Source organism: Haliotis rubra, unplaced genomic scaffold (assembly GCF_003918875.1).
Source record: "Haliotis rubra isolate DU_JTF1 unplaced genomic scaffold, ASM391887v1 Scf1094, whole genome shotgun sequence".
Taxonomy (NCBI): Eukaryota; Metazoa; Mollusca; class Gastropoda; order Lepetellida; family Haliotidae; genus Haliotis; species Haliotis rubra.
Window position 1 is genome coordinate 111,900 of NW_025764997.1, and position 26,989 is coordinate 138,888.

The window sequence follows — 26,989 nt, forward strand, 5'->3', positions numbered from 1 at the left end:
AGTGAAGATGGAGTAAAACAAATTCTCAGACGTTTTGCAGTTCAAAATATGCATAAGATGATGTAAAGATATTTGAGCCTGTCAGATGTAAAGATATGAATTCAATTAGTGTTCCATTTCACAAATATATAAAAAAAACCAGCATTTTTCATTGTGTAGGCATTTGTCCACCTTGTCTGTTGGAATGTACAATTTATGTAATGGGGAGAAGATACTGCTGCTTGAGATCACTGGTGCATTACTTTGTTTATTCTACACTGTAGGCATTTGCCACTGTAGGCATTTGGAGACTACGCCGTCTCAGGACACCGACCTTTCGATTTTCCACTAGTCTCAGGACGCCCAGCTGCGGTTTTCTTTGTTTGAAGGTTAGGCTCTGATTAGGCGTAATTAGGGTTGCGGATAATCTACTCTAGATTTTGATAAGGTGAACTCGTCGCACAAGGTGAAGTACACTGGTCCAGTACGCTGCTGGCCAGAAGCGTCCGTCCAAGAAGATGAAATACAAGGACTTGGAGCGACGACTAGATGACATCCGTCACCAGCTCGGACAAGGAACACTGTCTGTAAGGCAGTTTGCTGATTCAGCATCCCACCTGTTGCATTTTGGTTAAAATTTGTCGATCAATTTCTGTGAAAAATGTGTGCAATATGTATCACGAGTACGCATCGGATTTGCAATGTATTTATACACTCAAAGCCATAAGTTAAGCGCCACCGGATTAAAAACATCACTCAGGACCATTCTCTACAGAGAGCGAGACAAGACCATTCCTAGACTCCCTGCCAACCGACGTGAGATTCAACTTGAGGGACAGTGGACCTTGACCAAAGCAGGAGAACCTCCATCGCATCGACGACAACATCGTCATCTTCGCGACAAACAAGAGCAATGAGCGCATGTGTGCAGCAGATACAGTGTATGGCGACGGCACCTTCTCCCCAGCTCCCCGGTTGTTCGAGCAGATCTACACACTGCATGCTGAGTATCAAGGCGATATGTTCCAGTTCGTCTACTGTCTGCTGTCCTGGACTACACCTATCACGTCGCTGACCTGGTCCACCTTCAGTGATCCACCTCCACATGATCCATCAATGTGACTTATCGGTGAACAGTCTGTGAGGTGAGGTGAAATTGGGTTTTTACGTCGTGCTTGAGAATATTTCGCTCATATGACGACGTGCATGCATGTGTATGTGTATGTGCGGCTGCTTGTACTAGCCCAGACTTAAGCTGGTTATATAGTGCTAGCCCACTGAGATACCATGCCGCAGTGAAGCATGAATACCCCACTCAGACACATTATATTGACTCCGAGCCGACCAGTCCTTGTTGTACCAATTAATGCCGAGCGCCAGGCAGGGTCCAACAAATACCATATTTTAACGTCTTTTTGGTATGACGCGGTCGGGGATCGAACCCGCTCCGGGCGGACGCTCTAACTACTACACCACGGAGGCGGTGTGAACAGTCTGTGGCTCAAAGTAGTGGTAGTTATTTGCTTTAATTAACGTCGCACGCACAGCTAAGGTATTTCGGCGACGGGGTAGTACCCTTATTAAGAAATGAGGGGGAACAAAAAACAACTGAGTATTAAAGGAAATTTGAATGGGAGGCCGAATTAAAAAAGTAAAAAATATGAAATAGTTAAAGAGTAATACAGATTTGGAATTTCATATAGATGTAGTGTAGTAAATGGTTATTGTTATTGTCTTTAAAACCAACCCATGTTTATAAACATATTTATTAGGATGCTTTGATCAGCAGCAGTAATTAATATGTCTGTTATTTGATGGATCAGTTTGTCTGCATCTTCAGGAAAGTTGGTTGAAACTTGTTGTGTGCAGATTATTTGCCATATTTATTTTTATGGTTATGTTTTCTATTTCTTTTAAGTTGATATCGATTTGTTGGTAGTCGATGACTTGTTTAATTAAAGTGATGAGTCCGCCCTTTGGGGGTCCTTTGATGTTTGTGGTTTTATCTCTTCTGAATATATTAAAAGTGGAAAATACCGGTGTATAGATTTTCTTGTTGATATTCTGGTTTCTTGTAGAAGAATTATATCAGGTGATGTTTTGACGAGCGTTTAGCCCGTTGCAGTTCCACTGTAATACACCTACCGACATGATGAAATATATAAATAAAAACATGAATGAAAGCAAAATATTAATGTGATGATGTGTGTGTATTTGATGAACCATATTATCGTCGTCGGGGGTGATAGCCTGGTTTTTAGCTCTTTGAAGGTTGGAGTGTGAGACGGTGATAGTTACTGCCTTCGTAAACTGTTTGAGTGTTTTGGTATATATTCTGATTTTTGTTGCTAGTCTGATGGTCTGAAGATTGTAAGGATACTTCCTTCCAAGGTTGTAGATTTAGACGGGGGTTGGGGTGGGGGGTCGGGGTGTGTGTTTGTTGTTGTTGATCTAAGTGCCACATCCGTAATGAATTCAACCAAAGTATTGAAGTTGGGTTGGGTTGTGGCTCAATCATTTAGTGTTATTTATTTATCAAATGCCTACAATGACTACCGTATCAGACGACGACTCACATTTGTTTGTTTTTCTTGTGTATTGAGAGTCCCGGGAACGCTAAATTATTCAGTGTTTACTGTAGCGTGACCGTTCCCGCGTAAGCGACACCTAAATTGAGGAGGTTTAGTCCAGATTTCGCTTTGCCAGGCCATAACCTGCTCAATGACAGAAATAATCATTTGTTGCATAACAATGTGCAGCATAGCCAGGTCCTGGTAGACAGAGACTTACTGTAAACTTATGGTTCATTCGCAGGACGTGGACGGTGGACAACTTGAAATTTTGCTTTAGCCGGACGTGGATAGACGGTGTATCTTTGATTTAGTCTGTTATTTTTGTAAGGGGTTAGCTGGTCGGGAAGTGTTAGATGTGAACTGTGTTATCCAGAATTGGTAAAGGTCAAATGCAACGTAAAACACAACTTTGCAGATTCTGACACCCTTAGGTATGGACTTACAGTAACAAATGATAAAAAATGCAAATTCAGCTTATAAAGTTAAAAAATAACGCGATGAGTTCAAACGATTCACTAAATAGGTTCGCGCAGCTTGGATTTGTTGTTATTTGCTTTATTTAACGTCTCGCGCCGCACAACTAAGGCATTTCGGCGACGGGATAGTACACTTATTAAGAAATGAGAGATTTTCACGTTATTGTGTTCTCATCCACATGTTGATTAAGCTGGTTTCTTCCTCATTTCCAGTTTCATCATTCAGAGTTTCACATCAGTTGAGTAGTTCAGTGTAGCTCGCAAAGACGGTGCCACGGAGCGGAACGATGACGTTTTGTGTTTTCCGCGTTCGGTTACGTAATTTCCGCAAAGCGCCTGCGATAATATGCGCCTAAAAAGTCGTTGTGTCCCATCCGTTGGTCTTGTGTATTGGTGTTAAACAGCCGCGGCTTTCAAGTGCATCTTGCTTTCCATATATACAATCCATTGATCACACTGGGCCATTAAGTGACACTAGGTGTGAGATGTACAGGTGCTCGTGAGGATATTTTGATGAAAAAGACTGACTGCGCATAACGCGCAGCCAAATATCGCACATTCTAAGGAAATCTCGAATTGATTGTTTTATAAGGTGTCGAGCTCACCAATTGGAATTCTGTTTGGGGTTACTCACTTTATCAGGACCAAGAATTTTGTTATGTGAATAAACTTCCTTTGTCATGTGAAATTAGGGTGTAAACATATTGTTGTTAACATTGGTGATGGATTGCAAAACCTTACATATACCAAGATATGCACATGAATAATCTTGAATTTCAACCATTTGTAAAATTCTCTTATGTGCAATAACTTATTTGTCATGCAGTATTGGTGTGTATATATGTGTGACTGAACAACCCTGTTTACTGAGACAGGAATAGGAACTTTGACCTTCTCAAGACGTGCACATATTCGTCTGTAAAAGACATTGACATGTATGTGTATATGCTCTTGAAAACCTTGTTTGGCAAGATGTGCCTTTCAATTTAGCTATTATGTGCATGTTCATATTGTATTTCAATTTTGAACATGTGGTTTAAACATATTTTTACTCTCAGAGAATCGGGTTTGCCAAACAAGCAAAACATTGCTTTTATTAATACCTCACCAGTACATATATAATATAACAGAGTACACAAGAACTGGATACACAAAAACGACAAATTAAATCCTATCATAAGTTGTAGCATTGTGATGAGGGGTATACGGGGTTTATCCACCGAGCCAAATTGTCACTGACGTATTGGGATACGATGACATGTGTCAACCAAGTCAGTGAGCCAGTCATCGTATCCCAATAGATCGATGCTCATGATGTTGATCACTGGATTGTCTGGTTCAAACTCAGTTATTTACAGACCGCTGCAATATAGCTGGAATATTGTTGAGTGCGGCGTCAAGAAGCAAACAAACCAAACCATGATCTCATGGTGCGTATTCGGCTTATTCCTACACAATACTTGAGTGAACTATGAGTTATGCATTGTGATTGTCATGCGAATCATGGTCACATATGGATCCATTCCAATGCTGAGATAACGTATGGGAGTTTTACTGTCATGCCCAGGTCCTGATATCAGCCCTAACTGTTGTTATTCTGGACAGACGAGGCCGTATGTTACCAGATTGTGTGAGATGGTAACTCGCATTGGTGAAACTACTTCAAAGGTATCATAGCTGATTACAAGGTTTGACCGCTGTGGAACAAAAGTTAACTGTGCATAAATATCTGCAACAAGTGACATGTGTTACCTGACATTTGTGCCTCTGTTGTTCCCGGTCATGATTTCCTCCCTACGTCAAGCACCTTGAAACCTTGTAATGCATATGTTTATAGTATATTATATATAAGTATGACCTATGTTTCAAAAGAGGTAGGTGTAAGTCCCCAAAACTTTCAAAGTGAAATTTTCTCGTACCAATTTATTTAACGTAGTATTTTTGTTCTTTTAAATTTCGGCTAAATTACCCTACAATCGCCAGGGACTGAAGGGATTGTGTAAATCCAGCTAGGCTCCATGCAGGAAGCAAAAGTAATGTAAGTCCCCATGGTTCCTAGTATGGTAATCTACCTTCAGTTGTTGGCGATCTATAGCCCGTGTTTTATATTGTATTGTCTTCTTTAATTGGAATGTTTTAGCTTTGCTCGCTAGTTTCATATCTGTGATTTTCTAGTATTTTTGCTGTCCATCGTCGACAGGTTTTAATCTTCAAAATGTTTTCACATTTTATTGTATAAATTTTTTCGTCACGATATGGCTGAGATATTGCCGATGTGACGTTAAATATGAACTCACTCACTCACCCACTCAAAAGAGGTATGTTGAATATGTGGTATACATATTGATGGACTATTTGTCGAATACGGTGTTAATTCCTAAATATTCTTGGATTATCAATGTCTGAGTGGGCGATCACTAAGAACTGCCTAATAACAGGGTATTTTTCCTCATAGGGTAATTTACACTAATGGTTCTCTTCAGCCGTGACGTAACGGACCTAAACTGAACTCAACAATTGCGAAACGGGCACTGATGGTCATGTCGTAGCAGAACCTCAGTTGACTGCCCAAAGTTGCATCCCTTGGTCATGCAATGATCCTGATGTCATGTCGAATCTCTGATAATTTGCTTGAAATCATCATATGTGGTTTGAATTGGGTAAGAACAACTAGGCTTGGAGTTCTTCTAGCACCTTTATTGTTGGATTTCTGTGAAATACAGAAATAATAACAATATAGGAACAGGAAACAGATTGGCATAGGTCAATATACAATGGCAAAAATACTCTTGCCTTGAAATAATATCTATGTTTTCAAGGGAAGTAACTCTTGCGGGCCCTAATGCTTACTGATTCAACAGACAAAGTGAGTGAAACGCTAGTAATATATCCCACATACAGAAACTTGACAACTTCTAATAACCCTTTACTCTGCAAAGAATTCCAAATTGCAAAATATAATAAGTAATTACACAAAATAATCCTTTAATGAAGAAAAGTGCATTTACTTGAAAAGCTAGCGCGGCTTGAAACTCATGGACTTGTCCACTTTACTCGAAGGGATGAAAATTGGTTCGTATTCAAAACGGTGCAAAATGTTCTGTGCAAAATACAAATTTAGACCTGACACATACTCTACAAGAGAGAAGTGAGTGAGTGAGTTATTATTTAACGTCACATCGGCAATATTTCAGCCATATCGTGACGAGAACATATGTGGCATTGAAATGGAATAGAGGTATATTATAAAAACCTGTCGACGAAGGACAGTAACACAACTAGAACATCACAATTACAACTAAAACTAGTGTCGGAAATTAAAACTAATAGCACTATTTGGACAATACAATATAAAAACTGGCTATAGATCGCCAACAACTGAAGGTAGATCACCAAACTAGGGACCATGGGGACTTACAGTACTCTTGCCTCCTGCATGGACCAGAAGAGAGAAGTTAGACCTAAATTAAAGAAATCCAAAAATACGTAATTACATTACGTAAAAACAATAGCACTACCCTGAATAATAATATATTCGCCCAAGCATGAACATGCCAGGGAAACTTCGAATATAATCCTCTTTACAGATGTGAATTTAGACATACAATGTAAAGATGATATGTAATGTGAACTATGAAACAAAAGTTACCTGAAGAGTGAGCCTCACAAACACCTAGCATTTGCAACTCCTTCTCCCGAGAACAATTCTGGCAGCATGGGATGGCTGTCCAAACCCGAAATGCACGCTTTTACGTAATGAAGTAGCAAAATTATTGGTGAGCGCAGCGAAAACTGGGCTCTGAACATTCATTGTAGAAAACCTGACCGTAATTTCCCGTAGTTACCCTAAAATAAACTTATCAAGAGTAACCTAAATTAATAATGAAGAACTATTTCCTCACAAACAAAATTAACACTTTTAAAAACAGTTGAAAATGTCAGTCGATTCAAATCAACCTCCAGGGCAACAAAAGAGTGGAGCATCGGGGCTTGTGCATAACCTGGAACAATGTTCGCAATTCTCTTTTAGCTCTAACGAATGAAGTCAATAACTGTCATTATTTTCGCTCATAGTATAACCCGTTGATCAACAGTTCACTGATAAAGCGTTAATCTGTTGTTATGAGGATGTATTTTTGTTAATTATGTCACATTAATCAACTTTTAGTTATTATGGGTCACAAAAGTTTAAAGCGCTGAGTGTGGATGTGAACTTACATCTTGAACTTGGGCAGTGTTAAGAGAGTAAGCTAAGGAGTTACCTCATCTTTGTTGTTGTTGCTTCCGGTGGGAAAGAAGGGCCGAGAGGCGCTTCGATGATTGTGTTGTGGCGTGTAATTCGCTAGAAAAGTCTAGAATTGTATAACAGGTAATTAAGGGCCGGTTGTTAAGATGGGATACTACTGCTTTGAATTTCTGTCTGCTAACACCGACGCTTCACCACTCAAGAGGCCTACCAGCCGTCTACATTGTGCTTTCAACAGCTGTCAACAACCTTCTATCAGTGCATCTGTTTCTACAGGGAATATAAATAACTTTGGAGAGTTAATATTTTATATTTAGAGCTATTATAATTTCGTTATATACCTCTGATTTTCCAACACAGTATGTTTAACTCCATTGTACCATAACCGCATTATTTGGATTTTTAAAACAATACATATTTTGTTGGACAATCAGAGGTATATAACGTGCTTATATACCTCTGAATGACTATAATTAACCAATCACAATCCAGTATTTACTGAAGTGATGGTAGAATTTAGATTTGTGTCCCAATTGTTTTGTATTTGAAATCTGTACTGTCATTCATTGTATATAAGAATATATAATTGCATATTCTAGACTCGTCTGGGTTATTTTTTGCTGGTTTAAAGGGGACTCGCGAGTCTTTTACCACTGTAATACAGCTGATACTTCATTAATGAATCATTAAAATGTGATATACTATATGGTATTTGCCTAATAAAACCTTTTTTCTCTCTACCAAGTGTTTATGCGAAGCTTTCAGCAAATCATATTGAAATAGTTTGTCAAATTCGTGATTCAGCGGATGATTTCGAAGGTTTTGAATTCCATTCACACGCATATTCCACTGTACGCAAACCTTCAAAGTCTTTTGCAACAATGCGATTCCCTACCAAATCCGTTTACCGTATTTACGCTTCTTAAAACAAAGATGCAACATAACGACCGTCGCATTGGATGTATCCATAACATGAACATAAGAGAGACCACTTTCACATGATGTACGTTCTTGTGACTCATCCGGATTATTATGTTTACATATCTGATGCTTGTTGATAAACTGTTTACAGCTTTCGGTAAGGTTTGGAGTGTAGTCGTATGTTTAGTTCAATTTCACAACTTCGGAAGGAGCGGTTGGGTAGCCGAATGGATATCGCGTTCACATGTCACACCGAATACCCGGGTTCGAATCCTAACATGGGTACAAGGTGTGAAGCTCGTTTCTGTTGTCCCCCGCCGTGATATTTCTGGGCTATAGCGATAAGCGGAGTAAAACCATAGTTACGCACTCCTTTGATGACATGTCACTGCAATATGCAGGGTTTTCTCATCTTAGGAACTGCACGTTAGTCAAGTCGTATATTTTAATCATATATAGTTACTTCTATGACTAAGGGGGTGGTGGGGTAGTCTAGTGGTTACAGCGTTGGCTCGTCACGCCGAAGACCCGGGTTCGAATCGCCACATGGGTACAATGAGTGAAGCCCATTTCTGGTGTCCCCCGCCGTGATATTGGTGGAATATTGCTTAAAGCGGCGTAAAAACAAACTCAGTCAGTCAGTCAGTCAGTCTATGACTGAGGGTAGGGATAAGACGAATCATGACCGCCTTCACGCTGCACAGGTTGCAAGTGCTTGCCTGTCGCGAGCCAGTTTAGTCTGAACATTCTTTCATTGTACATAAAATCATATGCACTGGGTAAGTAACCTTTACAATACAGTTAAAATACGCAACTTTCATGTAAATGCCGCCACCATAAATTAGGATTAATGTTTCACGGACAACGTGTAAAATCCACTGAAGTGTATATGCTTTGTGAGTGGCCTACATATTTCTGCTCCAATAATGACCTCCGATTTGCTGTGCGAGTTTTCCGTGCATACCAGCGGCCTCTAAAGAAGGACATTGTTCGAAAATAAGGTCATGACCTAAAAATACGTATTTAGCGACCTGGGCGGGTGAGGCAAGAGCGGTTAGTGCATTGACTGAGACACCTGCAGCACAGGTAGAAAGTGCATTTCTTATCATGTTAACATAACATTAACGTCACCGTATGGCTATACATATTCACGATGCAACTTTAAGAATTAACCCAACCTTGGCCGACACAAATTGCAACCCAAATGTCACGACATATAAAAAACAAATCTGTATTTACACTACATCACTGTATTCGTATTTTGCTGATATTGTCTACTCCTGGTATCATACACCAGATGGGGGGATCTGACTTCGGCGTCATATTGTAATACACTAAGTACAATGGGTCTGCTTATATGTATTTCAGTTAAAACACTCACTATTAATTAATCGTTTTATATGATCATATATTCAATGATACGTGGCAGATATTTTTGACATTGTCATCAGCTTTTGTTGTTGCCATGCGGCTCTGTTTGTAAGTATTACATGTAATTCAGGAACAATGGATGTGTCTAGACGGAATATAGACGGGGGTTACGCTTGGGTGATCCTTTTGGCTGCCTTCACCTTACAGTTCATGGCGGGAATATTGGCGTACTCTCCTGGTGTCACAAATATCGCCGTGTTGGAAGAAATTGAAAATGATCTGACTCAAGCTTCCTGGATAGGCGCTGTCAACTTTGGAACGTGTTCGTTATTAGGTAGGTGTGTGCGTATGCATATCTGCGCGCGCGCGTATGTGCATGGTGACTGGTCTTTCTGGATAGGCGCTGTAAACTTTCGGAACGTGTTCTTTATTAGGTAGGTGTGTGCCTATGCATATGTGTGTGCGCGCGTGTATTTGCATGGTGACTGGTGTCCTGCACTTCCCTTGTGCAAAGGTGAAGGTTGAGCACGGATTCGGATGAGTTATCAGTATCCAAAATAAACCGCCCACCCCATCCCCGAGATTTGATGCTGATTTTTTCCCGAATTTCGAATATATGTTACAGTAGTATTTATCTGATTTGTACTCAACATGATATATTCTTTTATTGTTAACTTACGAAATGACAGATGGCTTCAACACACCAATAAATACAGCTTTATTGAAATAAAGAGAAAAAGAATAGCTTGACTATTCCGGAAAATGTGTGTTCATTTGCATTTAAGTTATTAAACTTTTTGGGGAGTATGAAGCATTTGAAAAAACATCTTGTATGAAACATATCTTCACAGGTCCAGTGGCTGGCTTAATTCAGGCTAAAACGGGATCACGAATAACAGCAATGGCCGGTGGCGTGCTCACATTATTTGGAATGACAGCTGCATCCTTCTGCAAATCGATACCAGCATTAGTGGTCACCTACGGGTTTATATCAGGTATTAACCATACATTTCCAAAGAAATAGCTGTCGTTCTATTGGTAAACATAAGTTGGGGCAGCCCATATATGGATATTTGCACATATGGATCATGTATTAATTCATGTCAATAAAAATATGAAAGTAAAACCTGACAAGGCAATTACTGAAAATGAGAAGAAATGAATACAATATAAATACCTTGAAAGACTATGGGAATGCTTCAATCACATATCGCTACATATTACTCAGTTCCAACACGACTCTAAAATCTTAAGTAGGGTGTAGGATGCAACATTTGACGTTTGATAATTTCAACCCTGAAGTTTCTTCTTCAGTTTAATGTGAATATTTATTTCGTTCTTTCAGGATTTGGGATTTGTCTCGCCTGTAATGTTGTAGCAGTTGTTGCTGGAAACTACTTTGACAAACGAAGGGCTGCAGCTTTCGGTGTCTGTGTTGCGGGTGGAGGGATGGGTCTGTTGGTATCTGGCCCTCTTGTCAGATACCTTCTCAATCAGTACAATCTCAGCGGGGCGCTCCTGATTCTTGGTGCTATTGAATTCCACATGTGTGTTGCTGGTGTGGCTTTAAGGCCTCTACACCACCAACAGTCACAATGTGTTAGTATAACCACTAACCAAGACTCGGATGAACACTGTTCTTTTCTTCACGAGGAAAGGAAAGACAAGCTAAGAACAAAGGAATCCATCATCAGGTCTGGAGACATGCATGGGCAAAAAATACAATTTGATGACACACATTTGGATCAAAGGGACGATAGTTCATTTCAACAACATGCTCCAAACCGTGACCAGAGCCACGTACTAATTTCTGAAGAGACTGGACCGATCTATTCATCTTCCGATGTCAGAAAAGTGTCAAGAATGTGTTGTCATTTCTACAGCAAAATTGTACACCTCAAAGGCTTTTTGGTGTACAATATTAGCATGATGCTCTGGATATTGGGTGAGTCTGCAGCTGTGTTCCATCTCCCAAACTATGCTCAACAAAAGGGAAGCTCAGCGTATGAAGCTGCAACTCTGTTCACTGCAATGGGAGTCGGTAGTGTATTTTCAAGAGTGGCTACAGGGATGATAGCTTCAGATCCGACAATTCCATACACGGTGCTCCACGTCGGACTTGCTGGCCTGTCCGGAATGGTACTTCTGTTTTTCCTCTTTATTCCCACAACTACAGCACACAGTTGGTATTTGGGCTTCTGTATGGAACCTACAGCCAAGGCTTAAATGCACTGATGGGCCCAGCGATCACTGACTTGGTAGCCAAAGAGAAGATGTCTATAGCCTATGGATTTATATTCTTTTTTTGCGGGATCGGGAATATACTTGGACCACCAACAGCAAGTAAGTGATCACTAAACCAATTATCTTGCCTCACACATAAATGTCGTTTTTGATTGGCTGAGCGCTCTTCTAATATTTTCAATGTATGCCGATTACAAGCGAGTAACATTTTCTATGTACCCCGCTGGGAATGCCGAACTCATTTGGTACTTCATAGTAGTAATTCTTTATCTCGAATAACATTGAATCACTTATGATGTACGGAAATTACCGATGTTTTGCGAATGCAAATCGATGGAAGGGAGATAACTCTAAATCATTTTTCTTGTCGTCTTGTACTCCATACTATTATCCGATACCCGTGTTCAAAACAGTTCAAAATTACCATTGAGGTGTTCGGTAAGATAAATACGTTGCTCATTGGTCCTTCGGGGTCCATGGTTCGGGCTCAGGGAACATAAACAAACATCGAAGGTACATCAACCCAATGTCCCCCTCGTGACCAGTGAACAACTTATAATGTTATATGAAACGTCCCTGCTAATGAGTAGCCAGTTTTCATTGATAAGCCGAAACATATTCTATGGGGCTTACATGGCAAAATAGTTGTGAAAGTTGTATGAATGGACACATGAAAATTAATGATAACACCATGTGTTCGCGAATAGGGTAAGTTTGACCTCATCGGCCAATAGCACAAACCATTCACCAATTGCATAAATAAGTAAATATTTCATGCATGTGGCTCCATGCTTGTAGATACATTCCTGTCACACGACGGCGCCTTGTAAACAAACCATCAAGTGGTTGATTAAGTAGAAAACACAAATAAATAAACATATGTTCACTACTCAAGCTCATAACTCGACATTCACTTCTGTTCTTTGAAGATGTCACAAGTACGTTTTGTTTAATTAGGATGGACATGGTGAGTGAGTGAGTGAGTGAAATAGGATAGCATGATACATTTTCAGTGATCCCTTTATATGTTTAACCATTATTTTCTTCCAAAGGAATTTGTTTCAGCAAAGGATCTAGACAAATCCTTCACTGCACTTGTGGATGTTTGAACATCACTTCAGTTGAATCTTGATGTGCCACTATAGAACGGGCGCTTATACCCGGCAGTAGTTAAACGATCCGAGCCTTATGTCTAACCTAAATAACTGACCCATGTACGTTGATTTTATATCCTGAAAAGGGTAAATTTACATTGTGTATCTTGATTATGAACATTTTTGCCATGAGTAGAGGTAATGTTTGTGTAATATAATTCTGATAGCCGTGTTTCAATTGCAGGCTGGATATACATGTCAAGCGGAGTGTATGACTTCACATATGTCTTTGCAGGTAAAGTGTTTTTCTGATGACTTTGTGAAATTTCGCATATGACACAGAGGATGTTTTCAAAATAAAAATAATTATGTCCGGATAACATCGGATTGTGCCATTATCAATCAATCCTGTCACTTCCTCCAAGTTTGGTGCGGTGGGGCAGTCTAGTGGTTAAAGTGTCCGCTCGTCACGCCGAAGGACTGGGTTCGATTCTCCACATGGGTACAATGTGTGAAGCCCATTTCTGGTGGCCCCTGCCGTGATATTTCTGGGATATAGCGAAGAGCAACGTAAACCCACATTCACTGGGTTGGTTTCCTGACCGCGTAACAGTGACTTTGATCTTCATGTCTGGTATGCACATATTCAGGGTTTTCATCTTAGGAACTGCAATATTGGATTTCAACACGTTAGGAAATTAAACGTGTTATTTTACATATTAAATAAAAAAAGTACTTCTTTCAATACAAAGGTAAATGTTCCCAAAATGTTTGTTATATGTATGTACTAAGAATACATTTCCATAAGAAATGATTACATTTCTGTTCCAGGTATATGCTTGGTCATGAGTTCAGTGTCGGCAGCAGCAATCAGTATGGTGAGAGAGAAGGAATAGGAGAAACACCTTTGCTGGCCATGTAAGGAGGACATGTGTTGCTATCTGAGAACCTCTAGTCATGCTGCATGTTAACATAGGTCAGGTGAAATTGGGTTTAACGTCGTGCATGAATACTCCACTCAGACACATTATACTGACTCCGAGCTGACCAGTCCTTTTTGTACCCATTAACTCATTAAGCCCGAGAGCCACCTCACTGCTCAACACCTGGAACCCCTTGCTGATTGCCCACTCGCTGTGCCGAGACTAATTAGTGCTAATCACACCTGATTGCCCTGGCAGGTTTCGGGGATGACAGGAAACTGTCTAGTCGTACAAACAAGTCCTGATTGTTTAATTGTGTCGTAAAGATATATGTTGGAAGAAAGCAGGTGTGAATACATATCGTGTATTGAAAAGTTTTATGTAATTTTATTGCAAGCTTCTCTTGTAAAGCATCAGCAGATTCTATTTCTTTTAGGGTGAGTGGTAGAATGTTCCAGAGATAGGGGGCTGCAGCAGAGAACGCTCTTGATCCCATGGCTGTTTTGACGTGAGGCTGTGTAAGCAGTAGGGAGTTTGATGAGCGGAGCAATCGGCTTGGAACATGGAGATGAATGAGGCTTTTAAGATATTGAGAAAACATGTTTTCATAGATGCAGCTGTGTGTAAAAAGAAGAAGTTTGTATTGAATTCTGCTTGATACAGGAAGCCAGTGAAGAGTTTGGAGGATAGGTGTCACAGTTTGGTAGCGTGGTGCACGGGCAACAACACGACCTTTGGTGGCTTGTACATTTATATTTTATCACCATTTGCATGTATTCTGTATATGTAAGAGATGGGACACACAGAAACAAATTCTCCCTCTCATATCATTGTGTGAGGTTTAATTTGACAAAACATCTATGACAATGACATACCGTAAAGAAGAATTTATTTACATACTTTATCATCTTCGACGAAAATAGCGTTTTTGCCGATACATTTCTAGTGTATACGAATTATTTTAATGAAAGTACTATTACGCTAGTCTGTGACTAACATAGAGCACATTCATAGCTTGGCACTTTGTTTCATCTAGATTTAATGCAGAAAACATACGTGACCATACAAACATACATATAAATAATGTATACTACGTATTCCTTGCATAGAAATAAAACAAAGAGTCACGTGATAGGGCGTCATCAAATTTCCCGATTAGAACGTTCGGTATCTCAACTGCTCAATATAGTGGCTGGTCATATGTTATCTGTGACCAATCGTATGATTAGATACCTGTCACAGAGGAAAGGACAGGTGATCTGGCGTGCGTGAAATTTCTGAAGAGCACATTTTGTCACTCAACATCTTGGATAGAGATTGATTATTGGCTATATCGTTGACCAGTCAATATGCTGGGTTTCTGCTTTATCAACTCAAGCTATAATGTAACAGTTTGTGTATTGTAAACATACACACTGGTAACGATGTATGAAATATACACGTAAGACCAATAGGAGTAGATAGACACTTTGGCGAGTTGTATTGGTCCTCATTTTAGTGTTTTTCGATACGTAGAACAAAGCGATTGAACTCCAACCATTGAGTAGAGATAGTATTTATTTTCATATAGATTTTACTGACGTATATATATTCGATGCAAAGGCGCGACATTCGATTAGGTAACATTATCAACTTTAGATTATGGAAAGTAACTAGTTAAAATTCAGTAGGCTTCAAATTAGTAAGTTAAATTATGTCGGATGTATTGGATGTATAATTATTTGTGTTTATACATTATGTTTCATGATATGAAACATGACAATATAATAATACCTAAAATATAAATTTAAACTATTCTATTGTGTTTGAATGCTTTGTATGTCCTTGAAATTTCGTATATTGTTTCCTATTTTTTTTAAGGAAGTTGAAAAAATATAATCTTCAGTAACCTCTAAACCATTACATCTAATTCTATCAATGTGCATACGAAGTATTTTAGTATGAAGAATACCAGGTGTATTCCCATACTGCCTACAGTTCTAAACTGCCTACAGGTTAAAACAACATGATACGGTCCAGTGATCAGGAAGTGAATACACCGATCTGACCGGTTATCTCCCATTTGACAGACACCCATTTGACAGACACCCAGTTGGCAGACACTGAGCAAGAAGGTTAATTAGGGTAACACCTACCGGTATAATGGAACAGTCCACAGTCTAGTGAGTGGAGGAGGCTGAGGTTCGTTATTGAGAAGCTTGGTTTGGTTGAGTGTAAATAAAACTTTGTTGTGATTAAATGATAATCTGTTTTCTCTTCTCGAAGTTGGTTTTACTATCAATTACTATCGAATAGAGGTTTGTCACTGTTTACACAGAACTTGGTCGCCGATTAATGATAATCTGTCTTCTCTCCTCACTTTGTTTTTAGTATCAATTGATCTTTGTATGAGGAAAGATCTTAAGAGAGTTTTACATCTGTTTTTAAAAACAAGGATTAATTAATTAATTTTATCAATAGACTAATTTTAAATTGACTCAACAAATATATAAAATGGTGAAAAGCATATCTGTTCGATATCAATATGGCTGGAGTGCGGAGAGTGGAGTATCTGATGTCACAGAGAGGGGCCCCTCAAATTGTTCTGGATAGTTATGGTTACACCAGAAATAAGGTCAGACAGATCTGCACCCACTGGAGATGCGTCGTCAAGACCTGCACGGGGAGGTGTTCAACTGTCGGAGACTTCCTTCGAACACAGACAGAGCACAACCATGCACCAGATGACGACCCCAAGCAAAAGTTTGTCAGTGAACTGTGCAAGCGAGCTAGAGAGGAGACAACACAGATGCAGACCTTGTACACAGAGCAGCTGTCAGTAGAGGAGGAAGACAACCTACACGTTCTTCCATCTTTCACCAGCGTCAGCAGTTCTCTGTACAGACACCGCCGCAAGACCATGCCAGCGTTACCTACCACCCTCCGAAGAGGTGGATTTGGAAGACAGTTGGACAGAGACAAGTGATGGACGTCGTTTCCTTCTTCTTTCTGATGGAGAACAAGACAAGATCCTAGTGTTCTCTACCACTGAACAGCTCCAGGTGCTGCAGACACCCGATACCATCTAGATGGATGGAAATTTCACTGCCTGCCCTGAGCTTTGGGATCAGGTTTACATAATACATGCCCGTTGCAACTCTGTGTCATACCCCTTTGTTTTTGCCCTTCTGCCTGATCGTCAAACCACCACCTACGTTAGACTGTTCCGCCTCCTCAAGGAGAAGGTGTTGGAGGAACTGAATCGTCCCCTGGCCCCAGCAAAAATACAGACAGATTTTGAGCTTGCCACCATCCGAGCCATCGGGATGGAATTTCCAAATGCAGAGACCAAGGGACGCTTCTTCCACTTCTCCCAAGCCCTGTGGAGGAAGACACAAGATCTAGGTCTCACAGTTGCATACAAGGAGGATCCAGCAGTAAAAGAGTTCATCAGGAGATCAACTGCCCTTGCCTTATTGCCACAAGATCAGGTTCAAGACACCTGGATTGATGCCATGGACTCCTCCCCAGCCTCTGACCGCATTGAGGACTTCAAGGATTACAGGGTCGTCACATGGGTGGACTATGACGCCCGATTCCCACTGTCACTTTGGAACCATCACAACACTGTAGGACCAAGGACCAACAACAACTTGGAAGGTTTCCACAGTCGGATGAACAGATCTCTTCCACACCGCCACCCCAACATATTTCGCTTTGTGGAAGTAATTCGGAGGATCAAGATGGCTGACAGAGCCAAGGTGAGACAACTCGACTTTGGGGCTGCTCCTTCAAGTCGCAAGTCTACAGAGAGATCGACAACAGGATCCTGAGGCTCAAAGACACACTGAGTCGCGGCGAGAAATCTCCTTTTCAGTTCCTAGATGCGGTGGCCAACCTCATAAAACTTGGCTAACAAGACATGAACTTTACTGGACTTGCTATAACTAAGCTTTAATTAGATCTATAAATACAGATAAAATATTGCTATGTCAAAGGTATATCTACTTGAAACTACTGTGCTACTATTATGCATTGTTATTTGAAAAACATTATATTCTTGTTATCAAATAAATATTAGATTTTTTTCTTGTGTTTTTATTTGGACTATTCCATTATAATGTGTAGGTAACAGGTAGTTGCTCATCTGTTCATTGAACCGTAAATGTTGTTGTTTTAAGGTGTCTGCGAACTGGCTGCCTGCGTAATGGGAGGACACCATCTGACCTGTTCTACCCCTGCGAAAATGTGATGGTGCGTGTATGTTACAGTGAGACAATGGATAAACTGTGAGATGCATGAAGGATCTGAGTATCCATGACTAAGAAGGGACGACGGAAAAACGTTGTAGGAAGCCATCAAAGTGAGAACTCCGGGGATAGAGTGTCGAATGTAAACAGTGACAGCTCCGTAAACACACAAACAAAACTGGAGAATAACAACAAAACAAGTGAGCATTTAAGTCAAACCAGAGCTGTATTGTATGAAAATATGTATTGATAATCAACATCCCCATGTACCCCCAAACCATTCAAACATATGAACTTTGATAAAAATGAACACACACCACACACACACACACACACACATTCACACACACCACCCGGGACTATTTCGCCTGGGTACACAGCTGCCTCACAACCGCCGCACAACTTGCACGCTTTGACCCACATACAAACAACTACCCCCAGCATGGATATGGGTCAGCTGAGTACATTTATGATGAGGGTAGAAATGCAACTTTCAGGAATAAATCAAAAGCTGGAGCGCCTTGATGCCATGGATATAAAAATAAAGAACCTGGAAACAATGGTAGGATCTAATGATTCCAAGTTAAATTCACTCGGACTCCAAATGCATGAAAACTTTAAATCTACCAGTGATCAATTACGTACGCTTCAAGACAATATTGACAACAACAGTTTTAATGTTGGAATCGCATCGGATAAGATAAGCCGACTGGAAGATGAACTGGCAAGACAGCGTGATATTGTTCTAGATCTACAATCTCGCTCTATGAGGGATAACCTGCTCATTGTGGGTGTGGGAGAGGAGAGGCGGAAGAAGAAGAAAGAGGATGGTACAGATGGAGAAGAGGACGAGGAGGAAGATACGCAAGAAGTTGTCAGAAATCTCTTCAAGGAAAAGCTGCAGATAGCGGAAGGAATAGTTCAGAGCATGACTTTTGGCAGGGTTCACAGGGTTTACAACTTCAGAAATAGACAGCCGCGTACTATAGTGGTTAACTTTAAAAACCATAGAGACAGGGATCTTGTTAAGATATGCGCAAACAAGCTGAAAAGACCACGGATGTATATAAATGAACAATACCCGCCCGAAATCAACGAACAGAGACGACAACTTTTATAAGTTATGAAGTCTAAGAGGGCTGAGGGAAGACGATGTAACCTGGTGTACAATCGACTGTACATCGATGGACAGCTGTACAAGCCCCCTGTGTAGGGACACGAAGAGGGTGGACTTAGAATCTTGGTATGGAACTGCAATGGACTGACACAAACTAAGAAAGACTCGGATAGTTTCTGTAAACTAATAGATAACTATGATATTGTGGTCTTGAGTGAGACATGGACTAATACAAGAAGTAAAATTGAACTGAACAATTTAAAGCAGTACCGTTTCATCGTGCATATGTAAAGAAGAATTCTAAACGGAATAGTGGAGGAATGATTGTGTATGTTAAGACCTGCTTATCCGTAGGCATGTCCATTATTAGAAAAGATCTTAATACACTAATCTGGTTAAAATTGGATAAGAAGCAATTTGGTTTAAGTAGGGATTTGGTTGTTTGTGCTGTGTATATTTGGCCTGAAGGTTCTGTTATGTATGGTGTACACAATGCTAACTTGTTTGAACTGGTCAGAGATGGTTACAACCACTTTAAACAGCAGTATGATGTCATCATAATGGGAGACTGCAATGCTCGTGTGAGGACAAGAGTTGACAGCGTAATTCATGATTCCTACAACAAATTTATAGACGATGCTGATTATGTACCTGACGTACCGCTAGCTAGAGCCACCATGGATATATCTACAAACACGTTTGGAAGTCAGCTAATTGATTTGTGTAAAAGCACAGGTCTGAGGATAGGAAATGGACGTTTCAAACAAGATTCAACAGGCAGATGTACATTCCATAACCATAATGGCATGTCAACAATTGATTATATACTTCTAGATGAGGACAGTTTTGATCTTCTAACAAGTTTTACTCCACTGGAGTTTAATGAATTCAGCGACCATGCACCGCTCTCTATAGCAATAGCCTGCTGCAAACAGAGTTTCTTTACACCGAGTGTTGAGAGACAGTCCCATGTATATTATAAATGGGAAGACAAGTATACAGAGTCTTACAGAGAGAGTCTACGGGACAGGATGGATGAAATTAGTGATTTAATTGAGAACTGTACAGGTGATAGTATTAGTGAAACTGTGGGAAGAGTTACCGATATTTTAGTGCAAACAGCCAGACCATACACTGAGAAGACGTTTACCAAAACTGTGAATAAGACGGAATATTTAGGGGAAAGGAATATTACATCTAAATGGTTTGATAAGGAGTGTGAAGTGCATAAACTGCAATATTGGGATGCATTAAAAATATTTAATAGAAATATGATAGATGCGAACAGGATCGATCTATGTGAGAAGAAGAAAACATAAAAGCGTATATGCAGACGAAAAGGCGAGAATCACTGAAGCACAAGCGGCTCAGGGAATTCTGGAACTACTTTAAATCACATAGAAGTATGAGTGAAACGGACATTTCTTGTAATGACTTCATGAATTATTTTTAAAATATTGCTGGTTCTTTTAACACCCCATCACGTGACGATGTTGATAAGGCGGTGAACTCAAGTATGACCAATGAACTGCAGTTTGACATCACCACTAAAGAAGTGCGTCAAGCAATTAGAAATCTTAAAAATAACAAATCGTCTGGAATAGACCAAGTTATAAATGAATATTTCAAATGTACATGTGAACTGATGATTAATGACATTACTAAAATGTTTAATGTAATCTACTCATCTGGTATATATCCAAAGACCTGGACCGATGGAGTTATCATTCCTCTACATAAAAACGGAGACGCTCATTTAACATCGAACTATCGCGGCATCACAATTAATAGTGGCTTTGCAAAAGTGTTTTCATCTGTATTGAATAACAGACTTATGGTATGGGTTGATAAATATAACGTCATTTCAGATGCCCAGTTTGGATTCAAACATGGTTATTCTACCGTGGATGCATTATTTGTACTCCAAGGACTTGTCAGCAGCTATCTACAAGAAAATGCACGCCTTTATTGTTGTTTTGTTGACCTTTCAAAGGCGTTTGATACTGTCTACAGAGATGGCCTGTTGTTTAAATTACATAACTTGGGAATACGTGGTAAAATGTGGACTATTATAAAGGCTATGTATGCCGAGGTTAAAGCTTGTGTTAGATATAAAGGTAATATCTCTGACTACTTCCATGTTACTGTTGGTATAAAACAGGGCGAGGTCATGTCTCCCATATTATTTTCCTTGTTCATGGAACATCTCGAAATGAAGCTCCAAGAAAACGTCGATAGTGGTCTTTGGATTGAATATGTCAATCTGTTCCTTATATTGTTTCCTGATGACATGATCTTGCTTGCTGAATCGCCGAGTGGACTTCAACATTCTCTGGATAGTTTGCATGAATACTGTAGTGACTGGGGCCTACAAGTTAACATTATGAAGACAAAAGTGATGGTTTTCCGCAAAAGACGAAAATTAAACCAGGATGAGCATTGGTATTTTAATACTATGCAGCTTGAGATTGTAGATGAATTTAACTACTTAGGTAATATGATTACATACACAGGTAATTTCAGATTTACTCAAAAATTGTTAGCTGTAAAGGTTCAAAAGCTATGAATGTTCTGCTCCATAACATTAGAAATGGTCACCTTTCTGCTAAAACATGTTGTGGTCTGTTTGATTCTTTTGTTACATCTACTATGCACTATGGTTGTGAAGTCTGGGGTTTGCAAAACGCAATTGAAATTGAACGTGTACATTTAAAATTTGTAAAAATATCCTTAAAGTTCATCACAATGTTACTAATATGGCTGTATATGGTGAACTAGGTCGTTTTCCTTTGTATATTAATAGATATTTAAGGGTTGTAAAATACTGGTTCAAACTGCAATGTACATCAAATTGTCTCCTTAAAGTAATCTATGAATTGCTGTTGTCACAGTGTAATAATGGCGTCAAAAACTGGGTGTTCCATGTTAAAAATGTTTTATTTATATATGGTTTTGGATATGTTTGGTGTGACCCAGGATGTGTTGACGCTAGTACATTTTGTTGTCAATTTAAGCAACGCTTAATTGATTGTTTTATTCAAAAATGGCATCATGACATTACTTCAAGTAGTAAATTATGGCTATACAGTAATATCAAAAGTGAATTTAGATATGAATTATACTTAGATGCTTTTACATCCAAACACTGTTAGGAATTAAAAAATGTTACGAATTTCGTGTCATAAATTAAAAATTGAAACTGGGCGTTATGAAAATATTGATCGGGAGAAAAGATATTGTATCTACTGTAAAGAAAATAATGTAAATGTAATTGAAGATGAATACCATTTCGTTTTAATTTGCCCAAAACATACAGTACATCGAAAACAGCTGATTAAACCTTATTTTTGGAAGAAACCAAGTATGTTGAAATTTTTTGAATTATTAAGTAACACATGTAAAGATAGTATTACAAAATTATGTAAATACATAAAGTTATGCATGCAAGTACCGCAATGTTTTGTCCAGCTCCCTTTGTAAATGTACAAAATATGTATATTTCACTGGATAACCATATTCTATCATGTATACAGTGTAAAATGATGACGAGGGACATATAGCCCAAGCCTTTACTGAATAAACAATCGAATCGAATCGAGGCACTGTGGAGCATGTTTAGCATGTCCTCTGAAGCAAAAGCCAGTATCTTGTCGTCGTCACCATCATCAATGCACAATAATTGCTGTCCATCTTTTGTCTGAGTCTATGATCCTTCGAGTTGAACATCAGCTAGAGACTTGGGTAGGTTTGGTAGAACTTTGCTTCTGTGCCGATAGCGGGATGACTTTAAACTCGAGAACGATCGTACAGACGCTGGGTCAGCAACCTCGGACAACTCTTCATCATACAGCTGCCGAATGGATGTGACGTCCTCCTGTACACGCTGACGCAGTCTGCTAAGTAGTCGAATCTCATCTTCAGATTCCACTGATTCTCTGGTTTCAGTCAGCATGGGATTAGGCGTAGCAGGTATCGGGTTGTTATCCACCATCGTGGCCGCACCCATGGTGCTAGGCATCGAAATAACAGCCGGAGTGGTGGGGTTGATGGGATTGACCCTTAAGTATGTGTCTCGCAGACTGCAACGTAAAGCATTGAAACATGACGAAATTAGATATCTGGCTGAAGCGAAGTTAAACACGATAGATGATCATATTTCCACCGCGCTCTGACTCTAAAATCTCCGAGGTAGAGTTTCGTTTGGTGCTATCAGAAATCGGAAATTATGACAGAATGAAACAAGAGATTCAGACAAAGTCTCGTAAAAACGACGTCATCAGCGAACACGAGAAAAAAAATTCATAGAACAAGGGAAGCAACAGGCCCGACAAGCCTTCATTCTGACAACCAAACAAATCATAGGAGATTCACAATTAACTGTTTCACGGACATCAACATAACGTAGCCAGCCATCTCAGCGAGCTGTAGGTAAATAGTCGAGCCGAGACATACACACTGTGACTCGACCACAGCGATCGCTCCATGCTACCAAGACGGCAGCGAGTCGACCCGCGGGAACTGCCGAGAGATGCGGTATGATTTAGTGGAAATCAACATAATGTTGCCAGCCAGCCAGCCAGCCAGTCGGCTGTACAAGCTGAGCCGAGCCACACACTGCGACTCGCCCACAGCGCTTGCTCGGTGATACCGAGACGACAGCCCGGGGAGGAAACTGCCGAGAGATGTGTTTCATTCACTTTCAGACATCTGTAGCCTCGCTAGTCAGACGGCCGTGCATCATCATCATAGCCGAGCCGAGAGACACACACACACTTATACTCGTCCACGGCACTCGCTCAAAGAAAACCCCGAGACGGTAGTGAGGTGATGACTTCCGAGACCTGCGTTTCATTCGGCTAAAAACACCTCTCGCCTCGATAATATATAACAAGTACGTTGGATTGTTACCGAGCTTTCGCCCGACCGACCACATGCTCACTAAAAAATGACTATTTCCTAAACTATTTGACCGATTTTCGTGATATTTTGCATGCATCTCGGCAGATGATTACGCTATAGCAAAACGGCATTGGGAATACTCTCGATGACTTCAGTAGATTAATTAAGACTTAATTACGACAAAAAGTTGGACATTTTGCCTTTTCCCGACCGACCCCATGCTCACTTTAAAGTCAATATGTCAGAAACTATTTGACCGATTTTTCATTAAATTTCGCATGCACCTTAGTAGTAGTATACACAATAGGGGTACGGGATTAGGGACTTATCGAAGCCATAATTTTTAATTAAGCCTTGGATAAGGACCTGGTCCTGTACCCTCATTGTGTATACTACTTATCTGCACCTTCTGAGTATCTCTATTCCTAATATACCCGTGAAGATCCCTGTTAGAACTGATCTTCTGCAACCCATGCTTGTTGTAACAGGTGACTAACGGGATTACATAGTCGGACTCACTGATTTGGTTGTCAAATGCCATGGTATCCCAGTTGCATAGATCGATGCTCATGCTGTTGATCACCAGATTGTCCTGACTCGATTATTTACAGACCGCCGCCATATAGCTGGAATATTGCTGAGTGCAAGAAGTACTCAAGCTGAATAGTTATCAGATGACTGGATGAATACCGGGTCTAATTGAGCAATGTTCACAAAGCCGAGACCCCATTCGTCACAAATACATATACTGGAACTGATGGTGAGTCATCCTCGTCGAGGCACCCGTGAAGAGCCACCTCCTCGTGGTGGGTGCTGGGTAACGCTAAGCGCTCTTCGACCCCCCGTTGTGGACCCGGGGGTATATTAGGTCCACCAACCTGTTGGCCGTGGGTTGCGCCCCTGTGTCGGTGGAGGAAGGGAGTCTGGTGGTTGAGGGCACTGGTTCCAGGAACACTGATCCTTTGCCCAACACACCACTTCGCCCCTCACTTCACCTAGGCGGGTGGTTGAATAGGCCCGGTTCAACCAATCAGCTGGTCACGCCAGCCTTGAGCATTTCATTATGTAATGTTGTCCAAAATTTGGAGAATTATAATATGCTATGTTTTAAGTCTTGACGAACTTTTAGACCTTCAGATTTTCAAATGCACACATTCATGTTTTTGCCTAGAGTCGTATGCCCAGAAGGCGGTGGCTCATGGGCCAATCTGGTGGAATAATTAACCTTTTAATTTTTCTGCTGGAGTATATCATCCGGGTATCCTTGGTGCTGCAAGTCGGAGACCCGCTTGTGTTCGCATTGTCTTTGTGATACTCCATGGTGGGTGGAAGGGCCCTGATGATGAAATTTAAAAACTAAAACATGGCTTATGAAAGCCCAACAAAGAAAACCAAACGTCCTCTTGAAACTGATCCTATTGACGATGACCTAAGACCGTCCAAAGCTATTGACTTTTGGCCACGTTTTGTAGTGATTTAAACTGTTGACAAGACACTGTTAAAGTTGAACCCTTTCGCAATATCTAAGGGTATTCAGGGTATCGCCGGAGAGGTTAAGAACATTAAAAAGTTACGTTCAGGTGCGCTGTTGGTTGAATGCGTTAAACGACATCAATCAACCAGCCTGATGAGCACCGAATCGTTCGTCAGCGTTCCCGTTATTGTCTCTGCTCAGACTGACTGACTGACTGTTTGGTTTTACGCCGCTTTTAGCAATATTCCAGCAACATCATGGCGGGGGACACCAGAAATCTCTGCTCAGAAGACATTAAATACAAGCAAAGGTATCGTCAGAGACCGCGATCGCCTGTTTGCTGACATGTCGGAACTTGATATCTAGAGTGAAATGAAAGACCAAGGTGTGCTGTACGTCAAACGCTTTACAACCCGTAAAAACAAGGAAACTGTTCAAACCAACACTTATCTATTTTCCTTTTCTTCTCCGACAGCTCCCAAATCACTGAAGGCAGGTTACTGCAACATCAAGGTTGACTTGTATATTCCGAATCCGCTCAGTTGTTTTAAGTGCCAGAAGTTTTGGCATGGTGTAAATACTTGTACATTGTCCGTTGTGTGTGCTCACTGTGGTGAGAAGACACACACAACTGAAGATTGTACGAGTACCTTTAAAATGCACCAACTGTTCAGGAGAACATTCATCTTTCTCAAAAGATTGTCCGATTTGGAAAGAACAAATGCAGATCAACAAAATCAAATTTACCCAAAACATCAGTTTTTCTGACGCCAAAAAACTTGTGAAGAGATCGGAAATTACAGAAAGTTATGCTTCAATAACCAAAACACCAACTGAATCAAGCCCTAAAGTATCTACATCATCCACAAGCTGTCAAACAAACTTGACTTGGGTCAAAAGTTACAGTCCACAGTGTTTATATCCTGCTATATCATCTCAAACCACGGAATCACTTCCTTGTACATCTGAAAGGCAGGCAGAGTCATCTTCAGATCACAAGTCACTCACTCAATCACGTTCACAATCTCCATCGTCATCTGATACTCAGCAAACTGCTAAAAGCAAAAATAAACAGAAGCTTGATGCTTTCAAAAAACAAAGTGGCAGAGCCCCAAAAGGGTCGGAAAATAGAATTCAGTTATACAGCAAATACGGATCACTTGAGGACATGGACGTGTCCGAAAACGTCCATTCTAGGGCACATAGCTTGTCGCCCTCGAAAACGGTGCGGGTAGATCCCCAATTAATCCGCCTAAAAGATAGGTCTATCTACCAATATCGTGCAGTGGAACTGTAGAGGACTCCGGACAAATTTTAATGAAATACAGCTATTAATCCAGGATTTAACAGCATCAGCGTTCTGTCTGCAAGAGACGTATCTGAAACAGACAGATAATTTTAACTTACGTCCGTTTGAAGCCTATAATTCTTTTTCCCCTCCAG

The 26,989-nt window shown here is 40.3% G+C and overlaps 3 protein-coding genes across 3 annotated transcripts; all 3 read left to right on the forward strand.

Annotated features, from left to right (window-relative positions):
- The first annotated feature begins 9,701 nt into the window (after positions 1–9,701).
- On the forward strand, positions 9,702–13,800 carry LOC124283636 (monocarboxylate transporter 14-like). Its single transcript, XM_046719633.1, has 5 exons — positions 9,702–9,900; positions 10,418–10,561; positions 10,912–11,124; positions 13,149–13,199; positions 13,736–13,800. The coding sequence occupies exons 1-5, from the start codon at positions 9,702–9,704 to the stop codon at positions 13,798–13,800; spliced, it is 672 nt and encodes a 223-aa protein (XP_046575589.1).
- A 2,336-nt stretch (positions 13,801–16,136) lies between these two features.
- Positions 16,137–17,557, forward strand: LOC124283684. The gene is made up of 2 exons (XM_046719694.1): positions 16,137–16,685; positions 17,418–17,557. The coding sequence occupies exons 1-2, from the start codon at positions 16,352–16,354 to the stop codon at positions 17,555–17,557; spliced, it is 474 nt and encodes a 157-aa protein (XP_046575650.1). The 5' UTR covers positions 16,137–16,351.
- A 941-nt stretch (positions 17,558–18,498) lies between these two features.
- On the forward strand, positions 18,499–19,176 carry LOC124283646. Its single transcript, XM_046719641.1, has one exon. The coding sequence runs from the start codon at positions 18,499–18,501 to the stop codon at positions 19,174–19,176; it is 678 nt and encodes a 225-aa protein (XP_046575597.1).
- The last annotated feature ends 7,813 nt before the right edge of the window (positions 19,177–26,989 follow it).